This window comes from Protopterus annectens, chromosome 9.part0 (genome assembly GCF_019279795.1).
Source record: "Protopterus annectens isolate FY-2018-M chromosome 9.part0, PAN1.0, whole genome shotgun sequence".
NCBI lineage: Eukaryota > Metazoa > Chordata > Ceratodontiformes > Protopteridae > Protopterus > Protopterus annectens.
This window is the reverse complement of record NC_056743.1, coordinates 600127366-600143521: the sequence shown is the minus strand read 5'-3', so window position 1 is coordinate 600143521 and position 16156 is coordinate 600127366. Positions and strand designations below refer to the sequence as shown.

General features: G+C 43.1%; 1 protein-coding gene across 1 annotated transcript in view; it reads left to right on the top strand.

Annotated features, from left to right (window-relative positions):
* Positions 1-16156, top strand: part of DOCK5 (dedicator of cytokinesis 5) — a gene marked incomplete in the record, with an annotated part of 3482443 nt that overhangs the window by 2800468 nt on the left and 665819 nt on the right. Inside the window, 1 exon segment of the mRNA XM_044083155.1 lies at positions 5031-5121. Within this exon segment, the coding sequence (XP_043939090.1) occupies positions 5031-5121 (91 nt within the window).

Here is a 16156-nt window from a genome sequence, read left to right as displayed (position 1 = left end):
TAAGGATAACTACGGACAGTTAGGTCCAGGGGATTATAACCAGAGTTTACTATATCCCCCTTTTCAAGACAACCAAAAACGCTAAGAACAACCCTGGATGTTCCACCAAGCCACAGGGATGAAGTGGTCTTAGAAATTCAAAAACTGCTCGACAAGAGAGTCATCCAAGCAGTCTCACCAGACCAGAGAGGATCTGGGATTTACTCAAGATTCTTTTTAGTGGCAAAGAAAACAGGGGACTGGAGACCAGTTTTGGGTCTCAGTCAATTGAACAAATCAGTTCAGCAAACTAAATTCCAGATGGTCTTGGTTCAGTCTGTACTTCATTCCTGGAAAAAGACGAATGGATGTGCTCAGTAGATCTTCAGGATGCGTATTACCCTATAAAAATGAACAAATGGTCCAGAAGGTTTCTACGCTTCCGGCTGGGAGCCAGTCATTGTCAGTTCTGGGTACTGCCTTTTGGTCTCACCACAGACCCCAGAGTGTTTACCAAATGTATGGCAGTAGTAGCAGCAGCTCACCTCAGACTGCTAGAATTTCAAATGTTTCTACATCTAGACGACTGGCTCCTTACCGCTCCCCCAGGCATTAACTCATAAAGGCATGAGATTATACTCTTCTCCTTTGTTCCAATTTAGGAATCCCTGTAAACTATGAAAAATCCCGTTTAGAACCATCTCAACAGTTGGAATTCATTGGAGCTGTGCTCAAGACAGTCACCAGAATTGTCTCTTCCCATAGAAAGACTACAAAGGATAAGATCATAAGTCAGCCAGATCATTCGGAACAAGACAATAACAGCATGGCTCCTTATACAAACTCTAGGGTCAGTGGCACCCTCTATCACTCTAGTCCCTCTGGTGAGATGATATATGTGAATTTTTCAATTGCTCCTGGCATCCCAATGGCCCTTTCTGAATCAGCCAATGTTCCATCTGTCAATAATCACCAGCCGATGCAAGGAAGACCTGAGTTAGTGGCTTCACTCCATCGAAGTCTTGGACCATCCATTTGTCCCTCCTCAACCCATAGTGACCACTGACGTGTCCCAGATAGGGTGGGGTGCAAATCTGGGAAAGACAGTCCAAGTCACTTGGTTCCAGCTGGAGGCCAATTTGCATATTAACGTTCTAGAGATGAGGGCAGTGCTCTTAGCATTGCAGGCATTTCAAGAAGCCTTCCCCCAGGGAACAATTGCGATTCAAACGGACAATATGCGAGTAGTCTGGTACATAAGCAAGCAAGGGGGAATCAGATCTTACCCTCTTTGTCGATCAGCGCTGAGAGTATGGCAGTGGGCAACATCGTCTGAACACTTTCTAGTGGCAATGCACATTCCTTGGAGCTCCAACGTGATTGTGGACAGATTGAGCAGAACCATCTACATGCCTCACGAGTGGTCTCAATCCAGTGGTGGAGGAAAAGATATTCCACCACTGGGGCCAACCTTGCTGTGACCTGTTCACGTCCCCTTTGAACAACAAGTGCAGCAGTTACTTTGCCCTAACCCCCCCCCCCCTCAGGGAGTCACCCACCCAGAGACAGTCTCCTTCATGATTGGTCCACCAATCTATTGTACACCTTTCCCTCAATTCCTCTAATATGCCCAGTTTCTAAAGAAAGCCAACAGATCAAAGAACAGAATAATTCTCATCTCCCCATTCTGGCCTCAACAGGTCTTGGTTCCCTTCCTGTGGGCTCATCTGCTTCAGAAACCCTGGATACTGGACCCAACTCCAGACCTATTGCCCACCCACAGGGGCGGCTCATTCATCCTAATCTTTAGCATCTCAAGGTCACTGCGTGGCTTCTCCATTTCCCATGATTGCCAGGCATTCTTCTGTCAACTCCTTGGTCCAGTGCATCATTCTAGCCCACTACAAAACTTCAACAAGAAAATTGTACCTGAACAAGTGGCCAAAGTTTACTAAGTGGCTGTTAGAATCTAATCTTCACCCATATTCTGCCCCTATTGATAGAGTTCTAGAGGTTTTGACTTAACTCTTTGAAACAGGAGCACCACCCTCTACTATTCGAGGGCATCTTGCTGTGATCTCTAACTTTCATATTAGTTTAAATGGTCCAGCCTTTATGTCCCATAAACTGTGCAAAGCCTTTTTGAAAGGAACCTTAATGCTCAGACCTCAATAAAAAGAACCCTCTGTACTGTTGCATTTGAACCTGGTACTTCAATCTCTTATTTATTATCCTTTTAAACCTTCTGCCAGTTGTGACTTGGAAGTTTTTGTCATGGAAAACTTTATTCTTGATAGCTGTCACTTCTGCTACAATATCTGAAATTCAGACCTTTTCCTGCAAAACTCCCTATCTGTTCTTTCATAAGAACAGGATCTCCCTGCAAACAAATCCCTCCTTCCTACCGAAAGTTGTGAGCCAAATATCTATCAGACTATAAAACACCCAGTCTTTTTTTCCCAACTTCTCCAATACAGGGAAGTACTGTCGGCACATACTAGATGTCCACAGACAATTACGTGTCTATCTTCACAGAGCAAAGGAAATTAGAAAATAGTATCAGCTATTCATTTCCTTTTCTTCAGTCACTTTGGGAAGCCTAGTCTCTAAAGTTACTCTAGGTAAATGGCTTTAGAGACTGTATCACTTTTGTCTATAACAAAAAGGGAGTGCACCTACCAGGACCTGTAAAAGCCCATTCAGCTACAGCATTAGCAGCTTCTGCAGTTTTTCACGCCAGAGCTTCTTTAGATGATATTTGTGCAGTGGCGACATGGGCATCTCCTCATACATTTACTACGCATTACAAGCTGGACCGGGTCTCTAGGGGACGTGCATCATTCAGCTAGATGGTGCGCGGGAATATTCTTCCATGAGACCTCCCAAGATTCAGGTAGCTAGGGACTCTGTCCCACAGTCAAGGATTACGTGAAGACTGACAACATCAGATAAAGAAGTTATGTCTTACCGTAACGTTTTGTGTGTGTTGTTGATCTTCACTAATCCTTGACATTACCCTCCCTCCTTCCTGCTGCCTTAGATCTCTTGATGGATCAGATCTCTCCAAAGATTGACTTACTGATAGAGACACAGATATGGCCTCTGATCCTTTATTTTTTGTTTGTCACTATTGTTTGCAAACTCGATCTGAGATGATTTTGCGAGGAGCGTTATGGGTAGAGCTTCGCTCGCAAGTTTTAAGAAGGTGCGAGCTGGACTAACAGCCAAGTCTTTTCAGAGGCTTGGAACCGAGCCCACAGTCAAGGATTAGTGAAGATCGACAACACAGATGGAACGTTATGGTAAGACCATAACTTCTTTATTTTCCAATGTTTCCATGAGGTATTGGAGATGTGAAACAGAAGGTAGTTGAAATTGGGACTATTTCTTTTTAGGATTCATAGGTTGGTAATAGGCTATCGGCCCTAGGTCCTATACAAGCCTAGCCATAACAATTCCCTGGCTATTTCTTCCCACAATGTTTACTTCCCTGGACCCTTGTCTAGCAGGGCGACTGACGTGATCCCCGTGGTGAATTTTCTATCTCCTATCCAGTCATCAAGGTTCCTTTTGAAGAGGGCCAAAGAGGCGCTCTGCTTGACATTTATAGGCAGTCTATTCCAGAGTCTGGGGAGTCTCTGGGTCAGGAACCTATCCCTCCAGCATGTTTTGTTCATTGTGATGACAAGATTTAGATCCCTGGAGCGTGTGGCTCTGAGGGATTGGAATTTCTTTAAGTGTAGCATGTCTAACAGCTCTGGGTTTGACATGGCCTTGTATATTAAGCAGAGATCGCCTCTGAGTAGACGATATGCGACAGAGTATAGCTGGAGTTTTTTTTAGAGGGTCAGCTTAGGGCATCTGCTGTAGGCATGTGATTCTTTTAGTGAGGTATTTCTGTGGTCTTTCCAGTTGTTGCAGATGTCTTAAAGGTACATACCAAATGGGGCGTTGTATTCTATAATGGGTCTAATGAGGGATGAGTACACTTGTACAATTGTCCACACATTTTAGAGTTTAAGAACTCTGTGCAAGAGATCTTTAACAGAATAACAAGGTTCAGATGACTGTAAATAAATATTTTGCTGAGCTGGTTCCTTGAATTGAAGTGGTCAAGAGGTAAGAAGCTACTACCATGGTTTTATTGACAGCTAAAAAGTATTAGAAAATGGAAATCCAAGGTTTTGCCTAAAATAAATGTAGCAACTGGGATTATTCAAGATGTAATGTAAAACAGCTTGAGCTGAGATCAGTAAAAGACAGTGAAAACTAATAATCATCAAATGGCATTTGCAGGACAGTTAGAAGTAGATGGATTTAATTTTATCTTTTTGAAAGGTATCTAATGAAAAAATATAAATTAAGATATGTATGACGTAGATTTATTAAGGAGAGTGCCTGGATTCTTTTGTGTGAATTATAACCTTATGGCATCAAGTTTTAAAAGTATTTTTGGTAACATCAGGGGAGGGATTGGACAGGAGGGGTCTTTTGGTCAGCAACTGTTAAACTGAATGTAGTACAGCATTCTTGAGGACTACCAAGTATGTAAACAATCTCTTTTTTTGAATGTAAAAGAGAAGAAGCAGTAAAGTGATGGTAAAAAAAATGAGACGGGGAAATTGTGCTTATGCTTCTTGTCATGTGAAGCAATAATTTTATCACCACAATTAATATAACTAATGATAAGGATAAAGACGCCACTTAAGATTAGAACAAACAAGGGTCACATCTTGTAGAAGACTGATGTTTAGAAAGCGGAAACTGCTGGTGTACTTTGAAACTTGCACAGCCTTTTAACAGACTACTCTGTTCAGTTACTTGCCTAGTAAAAGTTCAGCTGTGAAAATTAGCTGGCTCCATCATACTTAGGGGACCAACTATCTAGCAAGCTTTATATATGTTTGTTTATTAATTCACAGTAGCATGTAAAAATAAATGATTTTTTTCTTGCTCAGCTTATTAGTAAGGACTTGTATGTGATGAAAAATGCGCTGTTTATCATTTATAACAAAACAAAACTTTCTACTCTCCTCCTTTTTTTATGTCAGGTACCTATACAAGCTACGGGATTTGCACATGGGGTGTGAGAACTTCACTGAGGCAGCTTACACGCTGTTGCTACATGCAGAACTTCTAGAGGTAATTACATTTGTCATATGGATCTTTTTTTTTTTTTTTTAAATCTTTCTTGTTTTACTTGGGTAAGTCCAGTAGGTTGAAATGCTTTTATCAGGCACAACTAAGGAACTTGATGAAAGTTTAAGTTTGAAGGTGAAAAAGAAAAGAAGGAATCCAACTTGTGACTACTGAAAAAAGCTCATTAGAAGCAAGTAGAGTCAACCACTTGGCTAAATTGATCGAAAATGCTAGCTAACTGGAATGGTATTTATGTTTAACAATTAGGTTATCTGGCTGGTGCCAAATATAATGATTGGGTCTCTAATCCTAAACAAGTTGTTGTGTTTGAGACAGAGATGTTAGTCATCCCAAGACTGAAGCAAAACATGAGAGGTGAATCTTAAATTCCATTTCCAAGGCAATAATGTCAAACTACACACCCCTGTCATTAAAATATAGCTCGCCTCCCAGTAACATTTTAGGTCCTTTCAACCTACTTATCGTTCTTATTCCTCTTAGGTTCCTTCCTCTAACTCTGTCTCTTCTCTTTCTGTTAAAGTACCCTTCTACATCATAATTTTTCTCCTCCTTTTACCTACCATTTTAATGTTCTTCTCCACATCTCAAATCAAACTAAACAAAACCACATTTTCTATCATCACTACACCAGTCTCTGTAGCAAATATTTCTCACTCTCACTCACACACACACACACACACACACACACACACACACACACTCTCTCTCTCTCTCTCTCTCTCACCCACCTCATTCCCTGCTCAAACACAAGGAGTCATAATTATTTCTGTCCTCTTTCCATAATTCACCCACACACACTGACACCTGTGACACCACACCAACTCTTACTGACATTCACCACTAAATCCTCCAGACACTATATAAAATTATCAGAATTCTTTTACAGATACATCCCTGTGATTTTCATACTTCTGTTTAGGTCTAACAGAATTAAAAATGGGATCACCAACTACACTTACCAACCCTAATGTAAGCAGCTCCTCCTCCATTTCTTATGACCACTTCCATACCAAAAGCATCAGAAACAGACTTAGAGTTTATCAGATTGGTTCTTTTCTCACCACACACTCCATTTATCTGCTTGCAGTTACAGAATCCTGGTTATAAAATGACCATCCTAATGTGCAGCAGTTCTTCCTCGAGTATGACTGTACTTTTGATTCCAGATTTACTGAAGGACCTGGAGAAGGAACCCCCTAATTCTTTATAAATACCATCTAAAGTTTTTTACAATTGCACAACTAATCCCATATCAGACACATTTTACATTTGGTTACGTATAAAAATACTATCTACCAATAACAAGCACCTCGTACTTGCTTTTGACTTTTTACCACCTCCCTCCAACACCAGAAAATTCCATTTCCTTATTCACATCATTTCCAGATATTTTTCGTGTTTCACTGTTGCAGTCATCACCTGTGGGTTATCCCTGCTGTGGTAGTCCTCGGCCGGCCCGAATACCAGAGTCAGTGTTTTTTTGTGTCAGCTGCTGTCGCTTGCTGCCTAACATCAGGTCATCAGTGCTATAAAGGAAGGCAGCAGACGCCATTGCGTCAGTCTTTCATGCCATGGAGCCTGTAGCAGAATTGGTTCGCAAGTGTGCTGGTCAGTCACTACCAGAGTTTGAAAAACAGCTGAAAACATCTAAACCTAAGTACCCCTTTGGGGATCTTTTTTTCTTGCACTAAACGATGTCCGAAAAAGTTAGCAGTCGTCTCACATGTGGAAATCAAATACCACACCCAGACTTCCATTCATACTGCATCACTTGTTTAGGCCCAGACCATAACATCCCCCGTTGTCGGTTCTGTGTCCTGTTTAACGTGAGAACGATTCGTCGTAGAGCGCTTATTGTAGCTAGGTATTTTCGTCTTCAGTCTTCGCATTCCGAAATGGCATCCATCAGCCAACAATCCCTAGACATTCCAAAAAAAACATAAGGATAAAGATAGAGACAGAGACAGACCACACAAGGCTAAACCTTCCAATGACTCTACTGCCAAGCAGGTAGTCAGTTCTCTGGAATTCACTGAGGCGCCTTCGCAGCCCCTGATGTCCGATTCGATACCTTCACTGGCCTCTACTGAGACCCTTTTGGAGTCTGGTATGCAGCAGAAATCTTCATCTTCCGAGCCTTTGATTGGGTCCAGAGCCACGACGCAGGCACCAGCTTCTGCGGAGGTTTTTCACACTACCGAATCTAGACAAAAAGCTATGTCTTCTTCTCCGATTACTGTTTCTCTCAGACGATGGATACTCTTAGGCCTTGAAGCAAGACCACTCCTAGGAAAACTACCTCTCGCCGCCATTTAATTCCTGCTCCACCACCCCAAGCTCAAATGCTTAAAAAAGCAGAGGATCTTATCACCCTTATCAGAGATAGTCAGGCCACACCTTCTAAAAGGAAAAGAAACCTTTCTCCTGAAATACTGATGGAACAGGATTTTGAGGAGTCTGGTTATTCAGATTTTGAAGAGGAACAACAACCTCTGACTGCTTATGAGGATTCAGATGCAGAGGAATCCATTCCTTCTGCCTCCCCACCAGAAGATCTTTCCTTTGGGGAAACCCTTCACACCCTCAGGGGAACATTTCCACTGGCAATCCCAGGACTTCCTTCAGCCTAAGAAAAGGCTGAGAGTTTCTAGAATTGCTCCAGTGCAGACCCTTGGCCATCCCTCCAATCTTAGAGGTGGTCAGTGATGTCTTCCATGAATCCAGCTTAACTCCTGACGCCCTCCCACCTGCTCTTGGAAAACCTGACAGATATTACAGAGTACCGGATTTTCACAAATACCTGTACAGAAATCCTGCTGCAGACCCGGAGGTCAAAAGGGAGCCAAGGCTAGTTCTGCAAATAATCCTGTTCCTTCTGACAAGGACTCCAGAACTCTGGACAGATGAGGTAAAAAAGTATACACCTCTGCAACCTTAGCTATCATAGCACTCGACTGTCAGTCCCACATGTTAAAAATATCAACAACACACTTTGGAACTGTTAAAACAGAAGATTTCAACCTTTCCTGACTGTGCCAAATCGAAAGAGTTAGCAGATTTACTGCACTCTACTTGACAAGTGGCTAAACACTCATTACACTATGGCTATGACACCCTAAAAGCCTCAGGCAGGGCAGCAGTGTTAGGATCTGTCATTAGGAGACATGCATGTTTGAAGGAACAACCTCTCCCTGATCTTGTCATATCTAAATTACTTGATGCACCCTTGGATAAGGACCACTTGTTTGGAGTAAAAGCAGAAGAGGTGCTTAAGATGGAAGACAAAGCAAAATCTGTGCAAGCAGTAAAATATTTCCTTCAGGTACAGCCTCTTATGTTCAGCAGGAATTTTTCCTCAAAACACTGATCCTTTCCTGCACCTAGGAGACAGGGGCAAAGTAAGCCCTGCAGGGACAGACCACCCAGACTCCTATCCCAGGGACAGCAGAGAACCAAACAGTGGACCACTTCCACTCCATAGGCAGGGAGTTCTAAGCCATCCCTCTATGGCAAAAGCTCTCAATGACTCCCCCCCTCTGCCCTCTTTTCACTCACCAAAAACTAGGAGGAAGGCTCTCCCCCTGCAAAGAAGATTGTCTTTCTGTAACAAAAGGACCAATGGGTCTTAAATATCATTTTTCAGGGATGCAAATTCTCCTTCAATGAACTCCCAATTCTAAGAGGGTACCCAGACTTGCCTCCAAATCAGTGGGCAGAGGCATTGAAACAAGTCCAAACTCTATCCCAAGGGGCAGTAGAACCTGTCCCCTCAGATCAAACAGGCAAAGGCTTATATTCCAGAGTATTCCTTGTTCCCAGAAAAGAGGGCACTTGGCGCCCCATCCTGGATCTATCCATTCTGAACACCTTTCTGGTGGTCCCCAAATTCAGAATGCTAACTTTGCAGCAGCTGCTGCCTATGCTGACAAAAAATGCCTCGGTAGCTACCCTAGATGTAAAAGATGCCTACCTCCACATCCCCATAAGGGAATCCTGCAGGAAATTCCTTTGCTTCAGAGCAGGTTCACAACACTTTCAGTTCTCTGTGCTACCCTTTGGCTTATCTACTGCTCCCAGGGTATTCACCAAATGCTTAACTCCGGCCATAGGCTTTTGCAGATAGAAAAATATACAAATTTACCCTTATCTGGACGACTGCCTCATTCAGGCAGACTGCAAAGAAAAGCTCCTCAGGGGCCTCCTGTTTGTCAAAACTCTCCTAGCCTCCTTAGGGTTACACCATCACCAAGAAGAAATCAAAGCAAACACCCTCCAGCAAGATCATTTTCTTGGGAGGACTGCTGGACACAGCATCCCAAATGGCCTTCCTATTCCCAGAAAAGCAGAGCTTCCTGTCTCTCTCTTTTACACAGCTGGCTTCCAGAAGTCACCTCACTGTGAGGAAGTTTCTGCAAGCCTTGGGGTACATGGCATCTTGCATCCTTCTAATTCTTCTGGCTAGGCGTCATATTAGAAAATGTCAGTGGTACCTAAAGAACCTTTGGTGTCAGCACACTCAACCTCTAGAGACCTCTCTCCCTCTGATCCCTTGTATAAGGGCCGAGTTTCTCTGGTTGGCAGGGGCCTGTGCCCAGAACAAGGGTCTTTCCTTCACCCTAGACACAACCAGGCACACCATTACCACTGATGCCTCAGACATAGCTTGGGGCGCTCACCTAATAGGCAGGTGCACCCAAGGTCTTTGAAATGCCCAGCACCTTCCCTTACACATCAACCAGAAGGAAATGGTGGCAGTACAAAAGGCTGTGACATCCTTCAAACCCCATCACAAGGCAGGGGTTCTCCTAATCAAAACAGACAACACCACAGTAATGTGGTACATCAACAAACAGGGAGGGACCCAGTCTTACCCTCTGTGCAGGCTAGCCCTGAACCTCTGGCTGACGGCCTCTTCCATGGGACTACACCTGATAGCTCAATACCTACCAGGGATCAACAACACCCTGGCAGACCACTTAAGCAGAAACTTACTGGACCCCCTCGAATGGCAGCTCCACAGAAAAATCTTTTTACAAATCACTGAGGTGTGGGGGACTCAGGAGGTGGATCTTTTTGCTTCGTATCTCAACCATCAGCTGAAAAAATTCTGTACCAGGAAGTATCACCTCCTACTGTGGAAGGTGGATGCCTTGACTTTCCCCTGGAAGTTCCTCTCTGTGTACGCATTCCCTCATCTGCCTCTTATTCCAAAGGTACTGATCAAAATAAGGGAGGAGAGATTAAAGGCCATCCTTATTGCTCCATATTGGCCCAGACAACATTGGTACCGCTTACTGCACAGCCTGACCTTACAGCCTCCCAGGCAGCTTCCTCTGATCTCAGACCTCTTAACTCAGGTGAGGGGAGGAAATGCTGCACCCAGACTTGCAAACTCTCAAACTTATCAGCATGGCTAATATTTTAAAGGAAAACAAGTCCTAGACATTATCAAAGAGGCCAGAAGGCCCAGCACCAGAGAATCTTACGCAGGAAAATGGAAAAGATTCTGATTCTCGAGCCAGTCCAGAGGGGGGAATACCTCACAACCTTCCATCCCTCTTATCCTGGACCACCTAGTGGAGCTACTTAATAGTGACCTCTCCTTCTCCTCTATCTAAATCCACGCCTCAGCCATTTCAGCTCATTTTGATACAGAACAGCTCCTGTTCTCCCATCCTTTGATTAAACAATTCCTCAGAGGGGCTGCTAATATCAGACCTCCCAGAATGCCACCTACTCCAGCCTGGAAAAACTAACTTTAACTTTACCTCTCTTCGAACCTGCTTTTTCACCAGAACTAAGATACCACTCCTGGAAGACTGCTCATCTCCTAACTATCACCTCAGCAAGAAGGGTTTCAGAACTTCAGGCACTGATGGCCATTGAGCCCTTCATCATCTTCTATACAGACAGGGTCTCTCTGAGGACTACTCCCTCCTTTATGCCCAAGGTGGTATCTAATGTAACTTTCAACCAGGCCGTACATGTACTTACATTCTTTCCTAACCTTCAAAACAAGGAGGAAAGAATTCTGCACTCACTAGACATGCACAGACAGCTGAGATACTATCTGGACCATAGTAAACCCTTCAGGAATACTGGCCAACTACTTGTCAGTTGTCCCAGGGGCAGAGGGTAAGCCCAATTCCTAACAAACCATTTCCAAATTAAAATCACACTGTATCCATTTCTGCTACGCATTGTATGGGAACACCCCCCCCCCCAAGTCTGTTTGAACCCATTCCACTAGGGCAGCCTACACTTCCGCAGAATTCCTCAGAGGAGTTCCCACCAGGGACATCCTGGAAGCTGCCACCTGGACTTCTCTCCATACCTTTACCAAGCATTACCCCTATCTCTATTTTTTAAGGCTAGGCCAGGGTTTGCCTCTGCAGTTCTGCAGGGGCATGCTGACCCATTCTAGGTCTCTTACTAATCCTACCACCCCTCTCCTCAGCTTTGGGAATCCTACCATAGGTGATGACTGCAACAGTGAAACATGAAGAACATAGTACAGTTGTGTACACTTACCATAAATGTAGGTATTTGAGTGTATTCACTATTGCAGTCCTGGTTTCCCACCCTCCTTCCCCCTTATATCTCCTTTATTTAGAGAGACTTAAGTTTCTAATGGTGGCTTTTAGCCACCAGGACCACTTTAGCATATTTACTTGGGCCTCTGACAGGTTAGGCATGAAAAACAGATGTAATGGCATTGGCTGCATTCCTTTATAGCACTGATGACCTGAAGTCAGGCAGCAAGCGACAGCAGCCGACGCAAAAAAATATTGACTCTGGTACTTGGGCCAGCCGAGGGCTACCACAGCAGGGATAACCCACAGGTGATGCTTGCAGCAGTGAATACACTCCACCATCTTCATTTATGATAAGTGTACACAACTGTACTTTCCTCCAAATGCATAAACATTGTAATACTGGGTGATATTAACCTTACCTGTGTAAGGACCCCCCAAGAATGATTTAACTGAATTTCTAACAAATCTAGATCTCTTCCAGCTCTCCTTCAAACAAATCATCAGACACTGTCAGACTTCCTGATCAACCACCGCCCATTTTCCACATCCTCCATTAACATCCACCTCTCCTTTAGTAATCACAGTCCGATAACATTCAATATCAATAATATCACAATAAAAAACAGCCTCCCAAACTTGTATCCTGTAGATCTAAGCTACTATCTAGATTCGTCTGACTCAAACTGTAGTTCTCTACCAAAAATTGATGTTGCATACTTTTATCTCAAGATCCTGCTCAAGAAGCTGAAAGTATCATTCACAGAAGTACGAAATAAACTTTCCCACTTTTACAAGAACTTTCAAACACAGTAATATTGAATGGCTTATTCAAGAATTGAAACAGGTTCTGCACATTTGAGATGAAGCCTGGCAAAACTGAGACAGCTCAAACCACAGCCACTTAAAACAGCCTTACCTTACTTAGAAACCATGCTGAACAATCCATAGGAAAAGACCAAGTAAGCCTAGATGCAACCAAATAATTCTCCCTGTTCCACTTAGTCAAACAGTTTTGGAATGACTTTAACCTCCTTATTGATCATAAGAGCCCAAATACTAGCCCCAGAATAATGTCCTGTCCTCTCAAAGACAAATCACCACCACTGAATTCCTCCATGAATTCAGCAACCTCCCTCATTTCCCACTATTCCTGCCACACCCAGTCCCCTTCCACTTGTACTAACCCTTCATCTCCCTTCTATTTTAAACTGGGCAAAGTCAAAGGGCATTGAGGCATTACTTTAACAAATTCCAATGGTCACACCCACATTGGGGCAGGTAGCCTCTCCCACTGATGAATTAACCACTGCAGAAATTACATAATTTGACCTCAACTTCACAATGACAACCCCTGCCTCACTTTTAACTCTATACCCAACCTCTGTAAAGCAGCTTTGGTCAAAACACTCCCAAAGCAAAGAAATCCAAGTCATATGAGGCTTTACACATAAATAGCTGCACAGCTCTCCCAACTTGAAAGCAGAACATCAGAAAAGGGTGCCTGTGAATTTGTCTCTTTGGGTAAATGTAAGGTATTGGCTGGAAAGTACACTGCCTGAATACCAGTAAAGAAGAAATTTAGAGAATCTGAAAGAGAAGAAATTTAGAGAATCTGAAAAAAAATCAATTTTCCAAATTGGAGGAACAGTACCAACTTCTGAAAAGTGACTCAGTAAGGAGCACAAATATACTATATCAGGCTGCAAGGCAAAGACAGAAAGATAAAAAAGATAGTCCAACACCCTTCATAAGGGATGCCAGCAACAACCTGCTCTCCAGTCCAGAGGACATCAAAGGCAGATGGAAGGAGTATTTCCAGCAGCTTCTGAATGAAGAAAACCCCACAGAAGCTGTACTACCCCAGAAACAGCCTACGATAATTAAAGAAGAGGAGCCCACCCTAGGAGAAGTAAGCATAGCACTAAGGAAGATGAAGTCAGGGAAAGCAGCAGGCTCAGATGAGGTCACAGCAGATATGATAAAAATGCTGGGTGAGATAGGGGAGAAATGGCACCTGAGGGTACTAAGAACAATGTGGAGAGAAAGGCATATTCCAGATGACTGGAAAATAAGCATACTCGTGCCACTGTACAAGAACAAGGGGGGCATCCACAACTGTGGGCAGTACAGAGGCATCAAACTCTTGTCACATTGCATGAAAGTTCTGGAGAGAGTGATTGATAAACAGATATGCAGAGTAGTAGAATGTTAGATGGTAGATGAGTAGTTTGGATTCAGATCAGGATGCAGCACATTTGACCCGATGTTTGCACTGAGACATACTTGAGAAGAAGCTAGAGATGAGGAGAGAGTCCAACTGGGCATTCCTAGCCTTGGAGAAAGCATATGACAAGGTCCCAAGAAAGCTGATCTGGGCAGTACTGTAGTGGTTTGAAGTCCCAGAAACATTGGTAGAATTAGTGCAGGCTATGTACAAGAACCCAATGACTCAAGTACGAACAGTGTTCAGCCTCACAGAGGGGCTCCCAGTGGGAGTGGGTGTATATCAGGGTTCAGCTCTGAGCCCACTGCTGTTCACACTGGTGATGGACTACATTAGCAAACAGGTTGGAGGGGATGGATCAACAAAGCTGCTGTATGCAGACGATGTGGCAGTACAGGCAGATTCTGAGATATTACTTCAGCAAAGGATACGAGGATGGAATGCAAATCTGAAAGCACATTGGATGAAACTAAGCACAGATAAGAGTGTAGTAATGGCAGAAAATTAGGGAAATCAGAAGAAGTTGAGACTAGAGATAGAAGGGAAGATAGTGGAACAGGTAAACACCTTCAAGTATCTGGGAGGAGTAGTTGAGGAGAAGGGTAGTTTGAATGAAGAGGTCAAAGCTAGAATCAGAGGGGCTGCAGCCAACTGGCATAGAGTATCAGGTGTAGTCTATGACAGAAGAATGCCAAAGAAGCTGAAAAGTAAGGTGTACAAGACAGTGGTGTGACTAGTACTACTCTATGGTACAGAAACCTGGGCAGTAAAGACAGAACAGTTGAAGAAGCTAGAGGTGATGGAAATGAAGTGCCTGAGAAAGGTGGTAGGATGCACAGTGTGGGACAGATGAAATGAGGACATAAGAGCAGAACCAGAGTAGTTCCAATTACAGAAAAGATTAGAGAGAACAGATTACAGTGGTTTGGGCACATGTGTAGAAAAGCAGAAAACAGTTTGGTGAGGAAGATGTGGGACAGACAGGAAAAAGGTAAGAGGAAGCGAAGACATCCTGCAAAGAGGTGGATGGATTGTGTGAAAGAAGATCTGCGACAGTCAGGCATGAGCATTGAAGAAGGGCAGGAGTGTGGTACTGAATCGAGAGAGTTGGCAACAATTAACATGATACCCTGACCCCCATGTATAAAAATGGGAAAAAGGCGTGCTGATGATGAAAGAAAATCAACTACAAAAGTTGAGAAGAAAACACTGGCTGGGAAGAATCCTGCAGCTGTACAGCAAAAAGCAGTTCAATCTCCAGCTTTGGTGCAAGACGTGACTTCCAGTAACCTAAAAGAAAAAAATAAGTCAAATGAAATAAGTCAAATGTGCTCACAACTGATTAAATGAAACACTGAAGGAGTACATCAACTCAGATAACGAAAGGCTGGAAAAAATGGAAGAAGCTTTAAACAGATATTCAAATGAGCTGATAAAACTGCAAAAATCAGAGGTCAAAATGAAGAAAATCTGGCTGTGTATGAGACTGCTGAAGAAGAGATGTTTCAAAAAATGCTAGATTTAGAGGGACAGAGCTCACAGGGAAAACCTTAAATTTTCTGCTGTGACAGTAAAACTGGAAGGAACAGATTGTATATTTGAAAGCACAAATAAGCAACTGGACTTGGTATTCCATAGAAGGAGTTGTTAACTGGAAGAACGCGTCATGTGTATGCTCCAGACCTGGCCATAAAAAAGTAACCAAGACCTCTAATAGTAAAGATGTAATCCTCCCAGCAGAAATACTTGATTCTGACAAAATTGTGGCAGAAGGACAAAGTACTAAAAGGTTTGGAGACAGTAGACTCTGAAAAATGATTTATTCCTCTTCTGCCCTGGTGTACAGTGAGTAAATTTATTCTAGCAATCAGGAAATGCTGAGAGGCAGGTGAGATGCTGCTGTGTCCAGCTATCTTCAGAATATATTTTCTTGGAGGGTCAAAGTCATTTTTTGCTGTAGAATATAAGGAGGAAATACAGAAGTTTGTCCCACAAAAATGAGCTACCAAACAGATGGGAACTCTGTTTCTTATTCTTCTGATTATAAAGCTCATAGAGAGACTGTCAGTGAAACATTTTCCACAGTTCTAAAGGAAAATGCTTGAGACAGAGAAAAGCACATGATGTTACTAGAAGAACCAGGAGTATGTTGGAAGTGAACCAGGGACTGGAGTTGGGAGATGGAGGTGATCAGGAAGAACAACATCAACTTGGAAATTAATAATTAAATGTGGGATTACAAAGCAGTAATCACATT